General features: G+C 40.1%; 3 protein-coding genes across 4 annotated transcripts; 2 read left to right on the top strand and 1 right to left on the bottom strand.

Annotated features, from left to right (window-relative positions):
• Window positions 1-3,971: 3,971 nt before the first annotated feature.
• On the top strand, window positions 3,972-10,845 carry LOC127369107 (homeobox protein Mohawk-like). The gene is made up of 6 exons (XM_051410148.1): window positions 3,972-4,385; window positions 4,741-4,900; window positions 5,015-5,168; window positions 5,272-5,610; window positions 9,847-9,880; window positions 10,196-10,845. Exons 1-6 carry the CDS (start codon window positions 4,195-4,197, stop codon window positions 10,533-10,535), a joined length of 1,218 nt encoding a protein of 405 aa, XP_051266108.1. The 5' UTR covers window positions 3,972-4,194; the 3' UTR covers window positions 10,536-10,845.
• Window positions 10,846-12,307: 1,462 nt separating this feature from the next.
• On the bottom strand, window positions 12,308-17,147 carry LOC127369118 (ras-related protein Rab-18-B). Its single transcript, XM_051410159.1, has 7 exons — window positions 16,951-17,147; window positions 16,449-16,504; window positions 16,267-16,328; window positions 15,463-15,535; window positions 14,992-15,110; window positions 14,633-14,699; window positions 12,308-13,906 (listed from the first exon to the last, which is right to left on the bottom strand). The coding sequence occupies exons 1-7, from the start codon at window positions 17,016-17,018 to the stop codon at window positions 13,734-13,736; spliced, it is 618 nt and encodes a 205-aa protein (XP_051266119.1). The 5' UTR covers window positions 17,019-17,147; the 3' UTR covers window positions 12,308-13,733.
• Window positions 17,148-18,186: 1,039 nt separating this feature from the next.
• On the top strand, window positions 18,187-22,050 carry LOC127368888 (patched domain-containing protein 3). 2 transcript variants are annotated; one of them, XM_051410131.1, is made up of 4 exons: window positions 18,187-18,973; window positions 19,068-19,189; window positions 19,267-19,412; window positions 19,918-22,050. In XM_051410131.1, the coding sequence occupies exons 1-4, from the start codon at window positions 18,242-18,244 to the stop codon at window positions 21,435-21,437; spliced, it is 2,520 nt and encodes an 839-aa protein (XP_051266091.1). In that variant the 5' UTR covers window positions 18,187-18,241; the 3' UTR covers window positions 21,438-22,050. The 2 variants fall into 2 exon arrangements, with proteins under 2 accessions (XP_051266091.1, XP_051266092.1); XM_051410132.1 differs by having other exon boundaries at window positions 19,962-20,067.
• Window positions 22,051-22,061: the final 11 nt, after the last annotated feature.

Below are 22,061 nucleotides of genomic sequence, written 5' to 3'. Positions count from 1 at the left end.
TTATGAAGTCTTTTTTTTTATACAAAAACATACTGAGCCAATTAAAAATAATCGGCAGAAACCCACCATTAGTGACACCCTGTTAATATATACTCATGTTTGAGCATCACAGCTGCCTGTCGGCTGCAGATTCCACTGTTCTCATTCACCCAAGCTGCTTAATCTAATTCTTTTTAATGGCTGCATTCCTCTATATTCATGGTGTTTCCTTCCTCTTTTTGGATGCTGTGCTCAATTGGGTGTGAAGGAGTGTTAATGTGTCTATCATGTCGTGTTTGGGAGGAAGAGGGAGCTGCATGATGTGGGGAGTCCATAATGGCTTTCATGGGACTTGGGCCTTCGTAGACGTACAGAGATAAAGTTACGACCACACATAAAAGCATACTGTAAAAGCACAGTGAGGCTCTACATGGTGAATTGTGCTGCAGGGATAAAGAGCATGCCTTTTAGTTTCAGGTATTTATTTTACTCTGGCAGGCTTGGTGTCAAACAAAACTGAGAACACAAAGAAGACAGTGGGGCAAATGGATGAGTGCAGATGCACTCATTGGTGTGTTTACATGTCTCCTGATCACCAAAACACACAAACCAGACTGTCAGGACAACAGTCACACTTCTGCCAGGCCTGAAGCACGACTTCAGCCAAAGCGTGGCAGTATAATTTCATAACACCACTGAGAATCTGCAGGCACCCTCTGAGATCATAACGATGCCATTTAAGACACCGGAGTGATCCAATGAAAACCCACCGTTTAATGTTCGCTACAGCTCCCACTTCAAACATTACACAGAACTATGATGTCAGTTGGTCTTGGATAATTTGGCTCAATCATGTAACTGTCTATTCGAAGTATGTAAAAATAAATATGACTGATGGGAAACAATATCTTCACCTCTGCATGAGATATTCATAACTTTTAAACAACCAACATAGTAAGATATATGCTGAAAGTATTTTGGGGTTAATTATACAAACCTAAAGCAGGAAGGGGAAAAGGTTTTTAGTTCATTACAGAGTACTATAAATTGAACGAATCGTCAACTGATTCCTGTTTGCTAATGCTGATGCATTAAAGCCAGACTATGCAGCTTTAGAGGAATAACACAATCTTCCTCTTACAAATAGAAAGTTTAATTCATAAGCAATAAAACAAATGGGTTTTATCAGCCTTACTTGGTCTGGTGTCACCAGGAACTTTTATGGTGGCTAAATTTAGTTAATGTTAGCAAACTTGGGATTGCTGTAGAACTAACATTGCCCACTCAGCTCATTGGCTTTATGACACAGTTGTCTGTGACATATCTAGTTTAACTTTTAACTGTTATACTTCAAGCTAGCAAGCAAGAGAGAAACATTTCACTGATTTTATTACAAAAGTAAAACAAGAAGTGAACACACGTACCTGACCTCACCAGAAGACATGTTTTCTGCTTGTGGTCGATTCGCTGTCAGCTGTGATGATGTCTTTATGTCTCACATTAATGGATTTTCTTTTGGCCACTTGGGGCAGCACAAAGCAATAAACACAACATTGCCATTTTTTTATTATTATATTGAACATGTTGACAATTGTCCATCCATCTAGACATGGAGTAACATTAGAACTCTTTTGAAATGTTTTTTTACCTGATGTATATAATATTCACTTTCCTTCTAGCTCTGTTTTTTTGTCTACACTGACTCCTGAGTCAAATATATGATTCTCTGATGTTATGTTCACCAGCTGGTTGTTTGGTGCAGTTTAGGTAGTATACAGTAGGTTTATCAGAGCTTTTTTTGCTTAAAAACAGCTGCGTATGGAAATTATAAGAGCTGTCAAAGTAATTATCTGTGGGTTTGTCATGTTGTATATTAGGTAGCCATGATGTGAAGATGTGTTGAAGAGAAGTCTGCTGACACCGTCTTGATTGTATATAAAGAGGTTTATTACAAAAAAGTTCAGCATCAATACAAGCACCGCGGGAGCTTGGAGAGCATCCAGCCAAATGAACAGCTCTGTCTAATTCACCTTGAACACAGATTTATATAGGTCAGTTACTTCAAAGGTCAAAAGAAACGTTTAATTCCAATCCATGTTTAAGGTGATAAGGGGAGGTGGGGGTTATCAAGTAAAGGTCAAAGGCCCTTCAACCACAAACGGTAAAGGATTAAGCCATAAACAGTTGAGGCCAGAGGCTATTGTAAAGCCATAAACATTCCATAGTAAGAATTAGTCCGTTAACCTCATGTACTACTAACACTACATATGTTGACATATATCATTTGAACTTATAACAGAATGTAATTTAAATGTATAAGCCTTCAGATACCACAGTCACTACAACACCTCTCACGCAGTCATTTGATCCATTGTTGTGCACCTTTAAAGCAACCAACTGTGTGGCAAAAGTAACAAAGTCTTAGTACGTACAGCAGCAACATGTAACAGCATGAAAAACATTCGGCAAGTATGATCAATAATCCTCACTTCTATTCTACTGAATTAGAAATGATGCAAGGAATCTGGTAAATGTTCAGGATATTTGAGGATACAATCAGTTTCTCCAACACACATTTTACAAGATTTTTGGCACTTTGGATAGGCCTGGAATTTGGGAACCTGCTAGATACACACCTACACACACACACACACAAGTGCCAAACTATCCAAACAAAAAGAGATATATGTCCTCCCACAGTGTTTTTTACAGGTCTCCTGGCTGACGAATGTAGGTGTGTTCTCAGCTAATATCAACAGTTGAGACGGTGAACATATCACAGAGGGACAAGAGTAAATGGTGTGTGATAGCATGTAGCATTCTCCGACCACTGCTGAGGAATGTGAGCGAGGAATTTACTGCACCTAACGGGGATGCTACTGCTCCATGTGTTTTTCAGCTCTGAAACCATTGAAACTCAACCTCCCCACTGATACTGCTGAATGATGAACAGGGACGAGTTATGGAGTCCTTTAATGTGTTTAACGGTTGAACAAGTGCTGCTCGGATTTTAGCCATAACCTTAAAAAGTTTCACCATTAGGCAGGAAAAAACGCATTTTATCACACGTTTGCTTAAAGATTATTAAGTTATGATTGTGCATGGCAAAGTCATGACTGTAGATCCAAACATTCTTACATAAGAGTGTTGTGGATATCAAGAGGAAAAACATACAAGGGTGACAGCTAAAGTTTAATCACTGAGTCTTCAAATGGGCCCAGTGCCCACATGTTGTCATATAGTTACAATAATGACAACACTAAGCTTCTGTCAGACACAGTCTTTATAAGTGTTCACAGTCCCTGTTGCTCCAAAATGGAGACAAACATAAACAAACATGAGCATTATGGGTGATTATCCCAGCGCACACTGCAGACAGTGTAAGAGATGCACAATTCTGTCACTCAAATGCACATTCTAACACACTTTCTCACTCAAAAATCTGTCAACTATTATGTGCAACACTGGCTCGGGATCATATAGGCAGGGATCAGTTTCATTTTCCAGTGTTTGTGTTGACTTCATTATGAGCCAATTTGTACTGAAATCCATTTCTACTCAGCAGGATCCACTGCCTAACACACGGCACAGTTTGGTGGTTTTGCTGGTTATTAGCAACTGTGTAATTACACCCCATAAATTTCCAGAATCCCCTGGTGAAACATGTATTATTTGCTGACACGATTTTTGGTAAAACCGCGAGAGATTCTTATGCCTCATGTAGAAAATATGAGAGCATGTCGGACTGCTTAGCACAGGCTGCAGTCACACCAGAAAAAAATCTCACTAGTAAATCTAATGACCGCATTTGCCGATATTCTTACATGTGCAATATTTTTCATATGCTGGGGTGCTACTGGGGCTGCTGCTCTGCAAGCTTTTCCTCACAGAGCTCTCCAGAGAAGTGATTGGATGTCGAGAGAGCCAATAGGCGGTGGAGCAGCAGGTTATTTGAACTCTCCTCACACAGCTCAACTAAACCAGACAACATCTCTGACTTTTCAAACATTATTCTCTCACAAGAGTCTGTCACCATCAGGACTGCTCAGTCCCTGCTACTGTGAGCACAGGAAGAAGAGCAAGGAACATTTTTTTGAACCCTTTTTAAAATTCCCTTTACATCAAGTGTGTCCAGGATGGGAACCTGCTGCTTCTATTTACATCTGGAAGTCTACTGATGCACCTGTTGATTGAGGGAAAACTCTGTGTTTAACAATGAACAAAGTTGCGGTGATGAAGTCTGACACTCTTCTTCATTTGGAGGACAACAGGAGAGTAGAAGAGAGGAGCAGACTGGACTGTGTAGACTTACCTCAGAGCAGTTTAACAGATGGGGACAACACAGACCTGCTGCGATGCCAGGACACCACTGAAAACAGCTCTCCTATCAAGTACAAAAGATATGGGTACGCCCTTTTTGTCTGAGTTGGAAAATTAGTTTTCATGGCACGATGAAGAGTTAAACAAGGTTGTATTTTGTATTGCATTTGTATATGTATTTTGTATGTACTGTATCTTAAGGCACCTAGACTTAAAAAACAGTATTTCAAAATCATATAAAATAAGATAATGCTATAACCTTACATTATGTCATGTCATGCATTATGTAAAGGCATTACATACATAGTTCAATAGTTGTTTGCAGTTCTTCACACCTTACAGTTACAGACAGAAATAATTCAGCATACTGTTCCATGTATAAATGTTATAGAGGGGATTGTGGGTGGCCCTAATCTATTAGACACCTTCTGATTCCTCCAGGTCTCGTCTGGGTGGGGTCAAAGTTCGCCACAAGAGACAGGTGCTGCAGGACATGGCCCGGCCACTGAAACATTGGCTGTACAAACACCGGGACAACCCTTACCCCACCAAGACGGAGAAGGTCCTGCTGGCCCTGGGCTCACATATGACACTGGTGCAGGTGAGAGAGCTGAAGGTGGAAGGAAGGAAAAGCGATTTCAGGGATGTGTTGATATTAGATTTTGTGAGTTAAAATGAAGCCAGTGCTGTCTGGTAAAAAGGTGCATCTGTGCAGGTTTCGAACTGGTTTGCGAACGCCCGGCGGAGGCTGAAGAACACAGTGAGACAGCCAGACCTGAGCTGGGCACTGAGGATCAAACTGTACAATAAATACATCCAGGGAAACGCTGAGCGACTGAGCGTGTGCAGTGATGACACTGACTCAGATGGTACAGGCCACAATATATAAGTTTTTCACTCAATTATCAGAATTATATAGATGGAATTATGATAAGATGCTGAATAATCATATGATTGCTTCCTTTGCTGCAGATGAAGAATGCCCCTTACAAACTCCTATCAGCCAATCAGACTTTGGCAGGTCATCTTCCCACAAAAGCGTGCTCCAGAAACAACGCAGTGTCCTCGCCATGGCAGACTCCGCCAACAGTGATGACAGTGCTTCGCCTCCATCCAAGTACAAGAGCAGTTTACTGAACCGATACCTGAACGACACCCTGCGACACATGATGGCGGCGAAGGCTGATGCCGTCACCTCGTCCCGCAAGAGGAGGAGCCACTCTGAGTCATTCAGCTCCAACGAATGTGATCGAGATGTCGTCTCCCCGGCTTCGTCCTATGAGACTGAGGCCAACTTTGTCTACCACATGGGTGAGAGATGTCAGTTTTTGTCACCGTGCAAGGCGATATCGCACATTAACGCAGTTAGAGGAGAGGAAACTGTGCTTTAACTCCAAGTCTGCACTCAATATGTGGAAATAGAATCAGATAGATATAGAATAGAAACACTCAGATTATACCGAGAATTATGGCAAGTTAAGCAATCAAATACAACATTTGGAGAAAAAGAGATGATAGCACCCCCTGTCCAGAGAAATCATTAAAGCGTCGTCCTTGTTAATTGTAGATTTATGTTGAATGTGAGGTAAAATGACACTTTAACTACCCTGCTTCCCCTCAGTTCATTTTTAACACACCGCAGTGTACAGTAAAATAAGAACAGACTGAACAGAAACTTCCACATGTCTCCTCAGAGCTCCCTGACATTAATAAATCTCTGGCATTCCACTGAAAGTCAGAAGCTCTGCAAGATTCAATTATAAAGTTGCAGCGAAACTGGGAGGGAGTTTGACACCTGGGTGCCCTTTCAGACCTATAGGGAGCCCAGCACACTGACAACCCTCAAATCCGCTAAAGGTACTGGAGCCAAAGCCTTTACAAACATTACTAATAAAGACTCATGCAGACGCTGAAATCCCTCATTTTGAATTTGGATGGAGCTTGTGCTGGCCGCCGCTGCACACCGCAAATATCATTTCCATATACTAGAATGTGCCATTTGTTCCGCTTCAGCTTCTTGCCATGGTGGAAATGTCCAGTCCAGTCTCAAGGACAATTACAGAATGTCTGAGACTTTATTCTTCCCAGGGTGAGAAGTGGAAAGCGCAGCCAAGTGTAGAAATGGAGCAGTCTGTCAGTAAAGCACTGAAGACGTCTCACAGAGCGACTGTCAGAGCTGCCACTCAGCTGTGAGACAACGCAGGGCAAGATCACTTGAACCTAATATCCATTTGGCTTTTCCAATCTGTGTTAGAGGGGGCAGCTTTACTTCCTTGACTCGTGTGTGCTTTGGCAGGCTGATCCTACAGAGTGTTACTTTCCTACTCAAAATCAATTTAAATTTATATATCATCAAGAGTTGTGAAAAGATTTCTGAAGCCAATTCTTCTCTTTAGTGTATCTCATAAGTTTGACACTAAAATTAAACAAGGCATGCTTTAAGTTCCTTTCATGTTATTTTAGAACCACTTTCCTGGAAAACACTGATTCCTGGTCCCAGTCTCAAGGTTATTTAATGGATATTTTTGTAGCCTGTGACAACACTTAATCTGCATCCGGGAAACTCAGTTTAACCTGTAATTGGCCTGCTGGTTGGTAACTTGAATAATTTGGATAATTCATAATTTTAACAAGCTTGTAATATATATTTAAACAAATAGTGAACCAGTGAAATTGTATATTGTATGAAGCATGCTGTCTTGCTTAAGGTATTAAACAATGGTAAGGTTTTACGGATATTTTAATTGGCGTTTATATGAATTAAACAATGATAATACATTTTCATCTTTTCATTTAACTTTGATTTTAGGGAATAGTTTGACAGTTTGGGAAATACACATATTAGCTTTCTGGCCAAGAATAATATGAGAAGACCCCCACACACACACAGTATGTCTGAATGCTAAATTATGAAGCTACAGCTAGCTTGGCTCTGTCCAAAGGTAACACAATCTGCCTATCAGTACTTCTAAAGGACACTTTAAATCTGTTTGTTTAATCCTTTTAAAGATTGAAGTGTAAGGTTATGTGCAAAGGAAAAATAAATGAAACACAACATGTTAATTAGTGAGCTTTAGAGACGCCAGGCTAGCTGTCTCCCCATTTTCAGTCTTTTTTCTAAGCTAAGCTAACCATCTGCTGGCTGTAGCTTCATATTTAGCATACTGACATGAGTGGTATCAATCTTCTCATCTAGTGCAAGGCAAGAAAGCAAATAAGCACATTTATGTGAATGTTACACTATTCCTAACATGTTATTACTTTTTTTTTAACCTAAAATCCTATTTCTGTTGGAGTGTACTATGAGGTTTCTTATGCGGGCAGTGCTGTTGAACTGTTTGTGCAGACGTTTAATGTATCCCTGCTGGTCATATTAAGGGTGTTTGCAACCCAGTACAGCTCCTCTGTGGAGGTGAAGTGGAAAGTCAAGCTGCCAGATTCATGACAGGCACTAACACCATTAACACGTTTATACTCTGCCCGGGAGACGGCTAAAGCAGTCACTAAACCTCAAGTGATGGACTAATAAGTGATGCCACTACACAGTGTCTTACAAGGACACTTCAAACGTATCAGTCTGGAACCCACAGGCAGTAAAAGTCTAATGGAATAGTATATGTTAATGATGTTACTATTTACTGTACAGAAACGTGATGCTGGTTAGGCCATATAATATGGTACTTGCATCAACTTCAGTGTTTCCCTTTAAAAGGCTGGAGAGCCATAAATGTGACCAGAATCATGTTTTATTGGACGCAGAGCAGCGAAAAACATATCTGGACAAACGCCTTGCTGCGTTTTCCACCCATTTTGTTTCAAATAAAAACAGGCATGCTGAGAGGGGAGTCTCTTGTTCGCAAATACATATCCCCATTGATGAAATATGGTGTTATAATATTTTCTCAGTACTTAGTTGTTTTCCAGCGTGGATCCCAAGGACACACCTGACTTTGGGTCATGAGGGAATTTGAAGAGATATTGTGGGCGGACATCCAAGATTTAAATCAGCTCATGTAGACAATATTTCATTGTGAATGGGTTACATGAGACAAGATTTATGATAATAGTAAAAAGCTAAATACCATAATATATGCGTGTAATATATGTTTCATACAAATTCAAATACACTTATTCACCTTCTTGCCAAGAGTTAGACGAGAAGATTGACACCTCTCTTGTAGGAGTCAATAAAATATGAAGCTGTTTTCTGTGTTTATGCTAAGCTAAGCTAAGCTAACTGGCTAATTGCTGTAGCTTCACATAAAATTAGTACTTACCATCTAACTCTCAGCAACAAAGTTAATATGCATATTTCCCAAAATATCAAGCTATTTCTTATTTCTAAACAAATAAGGTTAAATATGAGCTCTAACATGAAATTATACTGCACCACTGCAGTGCAACATAATATCAAAAAAGCAGTCAGCAACTTCATTACTGCTGTAAAATGTTGTTGTAACTGATCCCTGTTGTAAATTTGAGACTCACCAGAGGTAAAACAATGTTTTTACTTGGTAATAAATACAACAGAGGTATTGAAGTACTTTCTTGGCAAAGCATGTTATGGCTAAAGAGAGAAATGCTCAGGGACGTTCAGTAGCAAGAAAGCATAAAACATCAAAATGATTTACTATCAGTAAGTAGTTGCTCTTGGCTCCAGCCTGGCTTAAAAAATCAGAGACAGGGATGTTTCGGGCTGTTAGCATTGAAAGACTGTGTTTCACAGTGGGCCTCTAATTTCCCTGTCTATTGCTCTCTGAAGAAAAATCTTGACCAGCTTGTATCTGCTCCAATGAAAAAAGGCAATATTCCAATACTGAAATGGAAAATATGTTCTACATATAATGCACGCTTATGCAGACCACAAACAGAAATTGCACAGGCAACATAATATTTCTCCTGCTCCTGCTTCTGAAATAGCCAGAGATACTGTAGTTTCATTTCAGAGCATTGTGAGATAAAGACTGACCCTTCTTCCACAGATGTAGAGAGGTTCTCTGGTATTTATTCATTAGAACCCAACCCCCCCCCAAATCCCCATGGTTGGCAAAATTGAACCAAGTGCTGAGGCCTTGGTCAAAAAAGATGGAGATGTGCAGGGACAGCTTTTGGAAAAGAAATGGCACACAGTTGACTAACTTTACAGGTGCTAGCAGAGCTGCCAACTTAAAAACGCAGTATCAGTCCTCATGACACGATCAGATTCTCTGCACTGCATTTGTTTTGGCCAGAGTAGCCGAGCACAGTCAGACTGGTGCACTTCACTGGAGTCAAACCTTTCTGGCACTGTAAAACACATAATAACTGTACACACAAAGGTATTAATATTTAGACACACACATACAAAACCCTTGCATATGCACACATAAATACTCACACACATGCAGCAAATTAAAAACTCCCATACAATCCTAGGTATCACTAACATACAGCCATAAAGTATAACCCAACACTGATTGTCCTGTGAGTATTCCCTGTTTGCAATTTCACTGCTATCAAGTAAACTGATTCATGGATTTAGGTGAGTCTTTTTCTTCTGTTTTGCAGATACAATGGACTATCCTTCAACTAAATGTGACAGGTAAGTGTAATTATGCATTGATCAATCTGCAATCAAATCAGCTGTTTGCACTTTTAAACTTTAATGATCTTGAAAATTAATACTATTTATAATCACCTCTTGGAATTTGTTCTTGAAATTGGACCACCACCTCTAATTCATCCATATTATTCTGGCTTTAGATCAAGAAAGGATATCCAAGAAAATGCACAATTTCTGCTTTAGATTTCTCGAATTGCTTCATCTGATTTTTTCCCAGGTTCATTTAGGAAAGAGTTGAGGTGATATTCAATAATCCACTTCATCTACAGCTGTTTCTTTTTAATACATTCACAGGGACCAGCAGCAGGACCGAGGCCAGCAGAGACGAGCCGATCAGAGCTGGAGGGAGATCCACGCCGCCGTGGCTCTGACCAACTTGGCGCAGGGGCAGAGCTGCACAGCCGACCAGAGAGGTGTGACCGTGCCCAGCGCTGGCACAGGGCAGAGCTGCACCATAGAGCCCTTCTCAGTTACGAGGACCACTATCAGGGACAGGATGTGTGTCACAGGACCCACCTCTGCTCTTAGGCAGAGCTGCACCGCGGGGCCCACTCTCACCAGCCGCATCATCCAGAAGTCCTCTCATATCTCTGAGGTCCAGACTGTTAACGTGGCCCTGGCAAACAGTGTGTAGGCATTTGATTTAAGCATCTGGTCCTAGCACATCATTCCCTATAGGAATACCAGATGCTTAAGTGCCTTGCAATATATGTACAGCCTCTGTTATTTTGTAATGCTGATAAACTTTGTCATTCTTTTCATTTTAAAATGGAAGAAATGACCTTACACAGTTGAATATTTTCTACTGTTTTTGCCATGTTTCCAATGTCTTCCTATTGCCGTCTGTTGCAGTAAGTTATATTAACTTCCATGAGACTGGATTATCATCCAATGCTTTAGTTTGACAGCAGCTATTTGAATAAACCCAATGTGAAATCTTTTGACCAGTCGTTTGCTTTGAATCACTCTTTGCAGTGGCTGATGCTGCATAGTTAGGTTTCACTGAACTGTATTTAGTGGTAGTTTTCATGTGTGCAATTGTGGGTCTCGCAGTTTCATTATGTGCTTTCAAATTGCTTTTTAAAAGGTTGTATTATGGGCAGAAGGGTGGCATCCTGAACTGAGCAGGGAGGCTGTTCTTCAACCAGAGTACTGTGGTTAAAGTTCTTCTGATGAGCCTCGATGAAGCTAAAGAAGGATTCACAGTGACACGAGCAATGTTTTACATTTGTTGAAATAAATCAGCACCATGTCCACGAAATATGAAGGTAAAACGGCAATAATCAATATTTTTATGTTTAATCAAATGTGCATGTGAAAGGGGTCACTTGTTGTGATGACCTTACAGAGAATTATCAACCCATTATGCTTATTCCCTCAAGCTTTTTAGCGTTAATGTTAATTGCGTTAATTGCTTTGGTTGTCCGGCAAACAACTTTAATGTTTTGGTTCACTCTCACCGCTCTCATAGAGTGAATATCAGCCACAAGAGGCAGCTTTAACTGTTTTCACAAAAAAAAGATAAGTTAACTAGTTAACTAGTGAACGTAGCATTTGGAAGCAGGCTGAAGATAGTGTCCCTTCAGGAGTTAGATTGGTGGAGACCAAAAATGAAGCTAAAAGGAGAGTAAATCTTGCACTTTCATTCGTCAGACCACAAATGAACGCTAGTGTTGCTCCATGTGGGCTGTATTTCTAAATAGGCTACTGCTAGTGAACACGTTCACAAGTCAAAAAGTCTGTGACATCTTTTTCAGCTCGTTTCGCTGATAAGTGGGCCAAAAGTCAGAATTCTATGAAATTGTGAATGCACTGTAACGAAATAAGTTGTGATGTCTGAAGAACAAAATTCAATATGTTTTCTGGTACTTTCTTGAACAGAAAACATCTCTATAATTTGTGAGACACACAACATGTCATCTGTTTTTGATGTTAAATGACATAAATGCCAAATGAGATCTTAGGAATTTTCTGACCTCAATATGAAGTCAACAAAAATGAATATTATTGGAAATATAGAGAGCACGATAAGCCTCCAGGGAATGTCTACTCTGCCTCTATAGGGAGCCCAGTCTAGGGGAGAGACTTGTGGGGACGTCTTGTTCCATCTGAGGACATCCTGACACCAAACATAAGCTTGTAATCACATTCGGTCCTCTGGGGCTATTTTATAAAACATGATTACCAGGACTTTTCCACTCGTGTCCCGGTTTTGGTCTGTTTTTTGACATTTTGTGCAAAGAATGTTTTCACTCTTGCATGTACGACAGGCTAGTCATCAACAAAGTATTATGGAAAGAGCACCTCACTCCTGTTTCCACTGTAAACCTGCTTTTGATTAGGTGGGCTTCTTCACAACATGGAAACTAAAAGGCAAATGGCAATTAAACAATAATTAGTCTGGAGTGACGGCATCTTGAGGTTGTCATTTATTTCAGTTTGAAACAATACAAACATTACTGGACCATAACCCAAGCAAATGCCATTCAATGTTAAGGCAGATATCAATTTAACATAGTGCTGAATATGATTTAGGTAGGCGCACAGCAAAAGCAACAGGAAAAGGGTACAGGGATAGAAGAGGGGAAAGGTCCACATGATTCTAAACAAGAAAAAAAGAATTCAAACAAATAGCAATGATACATCAAACAAATGTCTTAGGAATGCTCTCATATTATAATTTGTGAGAAATGCCTTCAGTAAGTCAGTGGGACTTTAGAGAAACTACAACACCACACAGAAACTGCAAAATAAACAAACTTACAGGTCAGGCTAAGACTAAATGGCAAAACTGAGCTAAAAGTGAGTAGAAGAGCATATTTTATTGCAAGAACTCTCAATACTGTAAACCTTAGACTTGCAGCTGTGGACGTTATGGTCCAGATCAAACATGCAAAGAAAAAGACAGGTTTGGTTACAAAAAAATCCTACAAGACAAAGATGATTACTTGTCTTGGATTTTTCCATGAAGACAGGAAAAAAAAAAACAGGAATCTGTTCATTTGAACGCCTCTATACGTACATAGAATTTGATGGAAATCACCATAAATGAATAATAATTAAGAAAATAATTCAATTAACAGAAAAAAATGAACTGGTGTCAGTAACTGGGGTCCATACTGAAATGTCTTATTCGGCATTCACAGTGTTCTGGTGCATAATGACGGATGTTAGATGGAGGCCAACACGCGCTCCACATAACAAGTCTAGTCCACCACTACCCTCAATCCAAGTGATGTGTTTCATATGAAATAAAGCTCGTCATGTGGAACATTTTGTACTTTAACTTTGCAGCTACATAGAAGTCGACATTTACAGCTCACAAATCATAAGCAGGGAACTAGTTTTTTCCTGGAAGTGAGAGATTGAGGATACTTCTTTACTGATTATTATGAATCCTTTGGAGTGAAATTTGACTGTATTGTAACCTACAAAATTAGTTCATGTTATAGGCACTATGCTACTAACCTGATCGCTTAATGTACAACAGAAACACTGTTGCCAATAAGAAAAATTCAAACCAGACATGTACTCCTATGACATACACTTGGCATGGTTATGATAATTTAAAAACACTATACTTCCTTAGACAAGAGGCTATTTTTGCACGATCCTTTCATTTATGTTTTAAACAGAAAGTAGTGACATGTGACAGATGATGGTTGAAAAGGAAGTGTGCAAACAGCAAAGTCCTTTTGACTGACAGAACTACTTCAACAATTAACTTTTTGTTAAAAGGACTCATCCAGTTCCACCTCTATTTCACCCCCCTCTGTTTCTGGTCCGTAGTCATTCCGATCAGCTTGGTGCTTTTTTTTGGTTCTGTCCGGTTTCAGGGTATGGAACAGTATCCTCCACATGCCCTGCCCCCGCCCTGCTCCTGATCCCCCAGACGGAGCTTCTGACCCTGGTTTTCACTCTCCCAAAGCCCCGGAGTCTGGAGGATCTTCTCCACAAGCTCCTCAAAGGCACACTGGACACCATCTTTGGTCTTTGCACTGGCCTCTGTACAAAGGAAAGAGGGTTACCAAGATTTATGAGATCAGTAAAAAAAAAACTGGTAGAGCACTTTCCAAAATGTTACAAAGAAAAAAAACCTTACACGTCAGCTTTTAAATCTAAAACAGAGCAAAACATCTTTCCTTTTACAACACAGTAAAACTAACGAATAGAGATTTCAAAATATCCACGTGTTGACAAACATGACATATAAAGGATGAAATGACTTCATTTAAGAAGCAGCAGACATCCAGTGGGATGAAGACATCCTCACAGGGGATTAAATCCACGACATCTTCTTGCCCAACCCTTTTCAAAACCCCTTAATTTAGCCGTTCTAAAATGGAAACTCCACAGAAATGTTAACCTAATTTCCCAGAGAGGGGCAGATTGGAGATGAGAATCAGGAACACGTGTAGACATGGATCTGATAAATGAAAGCCCACTAGATTTTAATCATAATGCAGTTCTTCTGGAGTGGCCGCATCTTTCAGCGCAGCTATGACAGTAGAGACTCAAAAATGCCAAAGCAGTATAAACAGCGCTACAAACCCAAACTAAATGCATGACTTACTAAGTGATGTCCCAACTTGTTCCAACTGCGCAATTACAGTTCTGACTTTTAAGTACAGTACGGTACATTTTAATGGTGCTAAGTTACATTTTATGGCTCTATTAGTTTAAATGACTGTGTCTTACCGTGTCTGATTTTACTCTATCACGGATACTTACCAATAAAAAGCATGGAGTGTTTCCTAGCAAATTTCAGTCCCTCATTTCGATCCACTTCATGGTCGTCCTGAAAACCAAAAAGACATCCTATGTAGTTTTCTCTCTATGAAATACATATGGTAAAAGATTACACTTTGAATATTTCTGGTGTTTTTTGATTGTCATTTTTTAATAATAATAATCTGAGAGGTGTGTATTAAGCCAAGGTTCACATTAAAGCCATCTGTGAGCCTTTATACTCCATATCCTGCACATAAATTACTAGAAATCCAACATCTGTCTACGATGGGCTGGTGGGACAGTGACATCTGTAACTGTTTAAACTTTACGTGTCAAACTGACACCAGCTACTGACTCACCTTATCAATTTTGTTCCCAACAAGCATTTTTACAATGTCATTGCGTGTTGTGTAGGTTTCCAGTTCATTCAGCCAGTTCTCCAGCTTCATAAAAGTGTCGCGCTTTGTGACGTCATACACTGCAAAAAACCATGCAAACAGAGACAAAGAGTCAGAGGGGATGTATTTTCTTCATTTTGAGAGGACACTACATACATCTGATGGCTGTTGATTGACAGTATGAGCACTTCGCTGATGCCTTTAACCAAGGTGACTTCAATTAGCTTGCACAGTATAATTGATTTCAATGTTTTGTTTGTAAAATGACAAGAAAACATAGGCAAGAAGTGACAAACAGTATGTCTGTGACCCTGGACGGATCATGTGTAAATAAGGTGCTAAAAAAGCAGAGTAGATATGATTTTTTTTTTGGAAAGAGTAAAGTGTCCCTAGTTCTCATACTGAGCGTGTTACTTGGCTATGGCTGTTTACCAAGTATGACTCCCTGTGCACCGCGGTAGTAGCTGGGTGTCAGGGTGCGAAACCTTTCCTGTCCAGCCGTGTCCTGCAAAAGTAAAGACACTTAAGATCAATGGCAGAAATCAAAAAGACTCCATGATACCACATATTTAAGACAAACAGGAACACTAGCCAAGTCTGCAAGGTCTCAGTCCTGTCCTACTGTAAAACCAGCCATTGCCTGAGGAGTGTTTGCAGACCTTTTGCAATCCTTTGCATCCTTTATATTGCTCAAATGTTAAAAAACAGGAATGCCCAGGGGAAAAACAAACACAGAAACACTGAAAGAGCTGGATAAATCATCATATATGTAGTTGTGTACTTCTATAATCTTATAGAATCATCCAGTCTAGACAGAACATTAAAATATCTATGCAATGATTTTAATTAAAAATAAAGACACTAAACTGTGAACATGTAATATGAGCCTTGCACCTGCCTCAGCCCATGTTGAATGTGACTTTACAAAGTGCTGTACTCTTCTTCATTAAGTGTTTTCAGCCCTTACATCCTCCTACACGAACACTATTTTTAGACAAATGATATGGGACTTCAGTGTTAGGGCTTAGGCTTTGGCCTCACTGTGTATGCTGTGTTTTCATTGGACATTGGGATTGGGCCACTTTAGGCCTCATGAAAGGAAGTTTACTTTGTTTTTCAGTTTGTCTCTGAGATTCTGGCTGTGCAATGTCACCATCTTGTGGATAAACCCTGTAGTTCACCATGTTTTTCCTGACAACACAAACAAACTGTAGACAATGGTAACTTGAGTCTTACCCATATGGCGAGTTTTGCTCTGTTCCCATCTATTGCCAGTGTCTTTACTTTGAAATCCACACCTGGTCAGAGAGAGAGAGGAAAATATAAGTACTTTAAATGGTCAATTTTAAATGATCAGTAGTTTTCACAGGTCTGTGAATATGTGTGTATGTACATCTGTGTGGGTGTGTGTGTAAAACCTATTGTCGCTGACTGTTCTGGATCAAAAGTGTCTTCTGTGAACCTCAGCAGGAGACTGTTAAATAAATAAAGGGAAATAAAGATCATATGGAAATAAGCAGGGCATACAGTACAATAGGCCTTTGTGAGTTGACTATAAGCTCCATCAGCATCTCCCTCTGTCAGCTACAGGAAGATCACCACAACTACACAGTTTTAATGTTGACGACTGACTGAGGAGCATCATCATCATCATCATCATCATCTCTCATCAGCAAACAGAATACCTGTTCAAAGTTTTACAGCTGCCTCTGTGACGTCGAGCTCCTTTGTTAACTATTACTCAACGTGTTAGCAGTTTGAGTATTTGGCCTACATAGGGAGAAAACAAACGACAACACTAGCAGCTAGCTGTAGCAACAGCTGCTGGGCAGCGGGGAATAAACTTAACGTTACATAACAAGAAGAATATCAACATTAACAACAGGCTAGCTAGAAAACTCGCTACAAACAGAGACACACCTGGACTTCCCGACTCCACTTTCGCCAATTATCAACAGCTTCAGAGTCGTTAGCACGTCGTCATCCATATTCCTGTGGGAGCTGGTTTGACTTGCACTTGGCGATGTGTTTATCGATATATTTCACTTGTTTTTAGGGCAGCAGGCGGCTAGCAGGCAGCTCCGATGACAGCCTGCTGTTCACGTAACTTCCGCCCAACCTGCGACGCGTGACGTCACGGAAGATCACGCGGTTTCGAATACAAAAAAATAAATAAAATACATAAATAAAAGATAAAAAAGGTTAAAAATAATTAAATTAAATTAAATTAAATAAAGGAATTCGTAATCACTATAGTATTATTGTGTTCTTGTAGTACATTAATACTGAATGAAATAAAATTAAATGTAAAATGTCTAAATAAATGACAAAAATGATACAACCATTGTGCAGGACTAAAAAATGTTTTTTTGTTTGTTAGGTGGTTACATTGTGAATGTGTTAAGTTCTGTGATATATTGCTAGAAAATGTAGATTTATCTTTTGATGGTTTGTATAGGCCTATATATTTTAAATGTAGCTACATAATGTGCAATATTTGCATGTTGTTTGTTCTTTCCATCCTCTTTGTTTGAAGCACTGTACAACTCTTCGTGTTGTTTCTAGACTTTTGCCATACTTCTTTTTCTTTTCTCTTGTATATTGTGACCTTTATCTACCAAGACACCAAGGCAAATTCTTTGTATGTGAAAACCTACACTGTAAACTTATTTCTGAATCTTTTGCTAATGTTGGCCAGTTCACTCTGAAGCAGAAGTGGAGGGATCCGAGGTAAGTCTACCATAGAGAATTATTGTCAATTGACAGGTAGAAAACCTTTGATTGGTCTAAATAAGGATCCACATCATAGTATGTCTTTGTTCTGGGCCATTGCTACTCTCATCAATCTTCAAAGACTCAAACTTTTAGGCTTATGTTACCTCAACCATGAGAAGGAACCACCTGGGGGTTTAACAATTGGAAACCAGTGACAGTAAGTATTGAAATGGAACCAGTGAACCATACTACACCTACTGTTCTTCAATAGGCTCTTTGACTGAGTCTTTCCTCAAACCTCATCTGCTTCTGTTCATTACAGAGAGGGCCAACCCTGTTATTATGCAAATCTCATCTCATGGAGAAGCTGAAAAGAGTCTGCAGCACAATAAATACAGCTGGTTGTGAATACTCACAGCTCACTGCAATGTTAGTGTGACATTTCTGAAAAGAAGAGCAGCTCTTTTATATTCCCCAAATTTGTTTTTTGTACTAAATGTCAGCCAGAATGGCCAGATTCCGCACAGATTGCATAGAGAGACCCATACGCATCTGTTTTGAGAGGATGGGTCATTTTATTGGATCTCATCCCTGGTGGTTCTTGATTGCTCCCCTTATTCTCTCGACAGGTCTGGGGAGCGGATTTTTATTTCTCAATGACAGAATGTCAAACAATATCGAAGAGCAATTTACACCTGTCGATGGACAAGCCAAGATGGAAAGGAAATACATCCAAGAAACCTTTCCAGGAAATGATTCCATGTTTTCCCGTTTAAGACTGAGCACAGATGGAAGTTTTGCTACTCTCATAGCTACAAGTGACAGCAATATTCTGACTGTGGAGTCACTTCAGGACATCCTAGGCTTGGACTTTAAAGTCAGAAGTATGGTAGTGCAGTTTGACAACCACTCATTTGAATATATGGATGTTTGTGCTGAGGTGTTGGGATCTTGCAATTCTAATGAGATTTTAGATATCATTGAATACAAAGCCAACAATATAGACACAGTCAATCTGACATTTCCGTGGTATGACTCTGATTTTCGGAGCTTTACTTTATATTTAAGTCTGGGGAGTGTGAATTTGCACAAGGAGAGCTCAGTTGTTGAAAGTGCTAAAGCCATACAGCTCCATTACTATTTACGTGAGGACAACAAGACAAAAACTGACCTTTGGCTGGAAAGCTTCATTCATTTGGTCTCAAATGTATCATCAACTTCCACTCAGGTAAGCAGAACTTCCATCACATCCCAGTGTTTTAAATGATCAGTTTTTTGTGTCATCAAGTGGCTTCTGCTAAACGTATCAATAATGTCTCTAGGTGTCTTACTCAACCTCCATGTCAATGCAGTGGGAATTTCAAAAATCCACAGCTTCCATCATCTATTTATTCTCCATCACCTACGCCATTGCCATCACATTTTCAATCATATCCTGTTGGAGGTCAGTAAAACATGCTGCTGAACATGTGCAATGTATTTTGGATGCATGGCTCTTTTTGAAGTCTGCTTTTCTTTCAGGTTGGATAATGTGAGGACAAAGGTGTGGGTGGCATCCTGTGGGGTGCTCTCCACAGGTCTAGCAGTCCTAAGCGGTTTTGGTGCGCTGTTGTTGCTGGATCAACCTTTTGTCATGACAGTTGCCTCCTGCCCTTTCATGATATTAGGTAGGTTGAGCTGAACATCCAGGTCCATGAGGTTCAGTCAAAGTTAGAAAGTACTTTACTTCCTACATTACTATATACTGGAACTCATTTCACAATTTTGATAGAAATCTAGTATAATTAAATTTTAATATGCATATTATTTAGTTGTAATTGTTGTAAGATATATCCATGTCTAAAGATCATGTTACACAATGCTGATGTTGTGATCTCATAATGTACATTATATTTTTCTTGTTATGTCACATGCACATTGAGGGATCTACTAGTTAGGGGGTTCTTGGGCTCTGGCAGCTCACCTTGGTGTACCAAGGTGGAGTCCTTGCTGCAGTGGCCATGGGTTTGACTCCAACCTTTGCTGTGTTTCATCCCTCCAAATTCCATATTCAATTTGCAATTAATCAGATTACCAAAGAACAACTGACAATTGCCAACCTGCACACAAAACAGGAAAGAGTCACATTTGCCATTTTTAAAATCTCTTTCTCCTCTGACTTTTGATCTGAAGGTATTGGATTGGATGATATGTTCATCATGATTTCTTGCTGGCAGAGGACCCGTGTTCTGGACAGCGTCCCCGACCGGCTGGCTGACACCTACAAGGATGCTGCCGTCTCCATCTCCATCACCACGCTGACCGATGCTCTGGCTCTCTTCCTGGGCTACAGCTCGCCCTTTGGTTCAGTCCAGTCCTTCTGCCTGTACGCTGGGATTTCTATTTGCTTCTGCTATTTGTACAGCATCACTTTCCTGGGGGCGTGCATGGCTTTGAATGGACAGAGGGAAGCAGAGAACAAGCATTGGTTCACCTGTGCCAAAATCCCAGAAGACTTACCAACCAGGAACTCCAAAGCCTTCAGTATCTGCTGCGTTGGGGGGAGCTACGATCGAATAACTGAAAAGGAGGAAACTGAGCCCATGACTCACATTTTTGAGCGGTTCTATGGCCCATTTCTGACCCACAAATGGATGAAGTCATGTGTATTTGTCATTTACGCAGGCTATCTGGCTGTTAGTATCTATGGTTGTTTTATCTTGAAGGAGGGACTCGATATCAAGAATCTGGCTTTAGATGATTCCTACATCATTAATTACTACAACAATCAAAGGCAGCACTTCTCTGAGTATAGCTGTATCGTGATGGTAACAGTAAAGCAGCCCTTGCCTTACTGGGATCACGATGAACAGAAGCGTCTGCACTCATGCATTTCAAATTTTGAAAGTCTGAACTTTGTCAATGGCACGTTTGCTTGGTTTCTTTCCTTTCAACAGTATGCAAAATCAACCGGTCTCAATATAAGTTCTCCAGAGGCTTTCCAAACACATCTGCTCCATTTCTTAGAACTCAACTCCATGTTCAAGCAAGACATCAACTTCACAGCAGACAATGAGATTCAGGCCTCTCGCTTTTTCATTCAGTCACTCAACAAAACCACGATGAAGGACATGATGACTGGACTCAGGAAAACAGCGGAGGATTGTCAAATAGAGCTCCTGGTGTACCACCCTGCATTCATCTACTTTGACCAGTATACTGTCATTATGGACAACACCGTTCAAACCATCCTGGTGGCTGTGATGGTGATGCTCGTCGTCTCACTCATTCTGATACCCAGTCCTTTTTGTTCTGTGTGGGTGGCTTTTGCTGTTTGTTCAGTCATTGTTGGTGTGGCAGGCTTTATGGCTCTGTGGGGCGTAAACCTGGACTCTATTTCCATGATCAACCTGGTCATGTGCATTGGTTTTTCTGTAGATTTCTCAGCACATATTTCTTACTCTTTTGTGTCGAGCTGTAAGAGTGACGTCAATGAGAAAGCTATAGATGCTTTGGCCCATTTAGGCTATCCGATACTACAAGGAGCATTGTCCACTATTTTAGGAGTGGTGGCGCTGTCCATGTCTAGGAGTTACATCTTCAGGACATTCTTCAAGATCGTGTTTCTTGTCATTACATTTGGGCTACTCCATGGCTTAGTGTTTATTCCGGTGTTTCTGACACTGTTTGGGGCCTATAGGAAGTGGTGTTAAAATGGGCATTTACCATTAAACTGAAATTTGAATTCTTCATTCTTTTTGTGTAAAGAAACGTAATCTAAAATGATACTGCAGCTGTTGTGCATAATTTTCCCTTTTTTTTTGTGGAAACGGTGACTAAGTTTCCAGCCTCTTTCCAGTCTCCTTGTCAACACGTGTTTCCCTGTACCTAACCTGAGCCCAAAGCAACTGCTGACGATATCTGCCTCACAGCTAGCCCACTGCCTGTGTGTCTGTTGGAACTACAGTGATACTATGAAATACGTTTAGTGCCCACCTCCACAGATATCGAACCAATCAAATTACAGTACTGACATCATCATTTGGAAGCAACACTAATGTAGATCAGTGGTTTTAAACTTTTCTTTTTAAACGGACACAACTTAGACCACAGACCCTATTTTATAAGATTTGACTCAGGGTCCTCCATCTGATTTTTGCTTTTAGATGTTTCATTACAGAATGGTATAAAACCTGTGGCCAAAATCGTCATACACTGCCACTGTCTTACTTGTGGATGGAATTATAGTGAAAATGTATGATTCCGCTTTTTTCTGAGGACCCCTAGAATCCTCTCATGGACCCATGGACTCCCACTTTGAAACCACTGATGTAGAG

Source organism: Dicentrarchus labrax, unplaced genomic scaffold, assembly GCF_905237075.1.
Source record: "Dicentrarchus labrax unplaced genomic scaffold, dlabrax2021, whole genome shotgun sequence".
NCBI lineage: Eukaryota > Metazoa > Chordata > Actinopteri > Moronidae > Dicentrarchus > Dicentrarchus labrax.
Note: the sequence above shows the minus strand (reverse complement) of the source record. Positions and strands in the feature narration are given on the sequence as shown.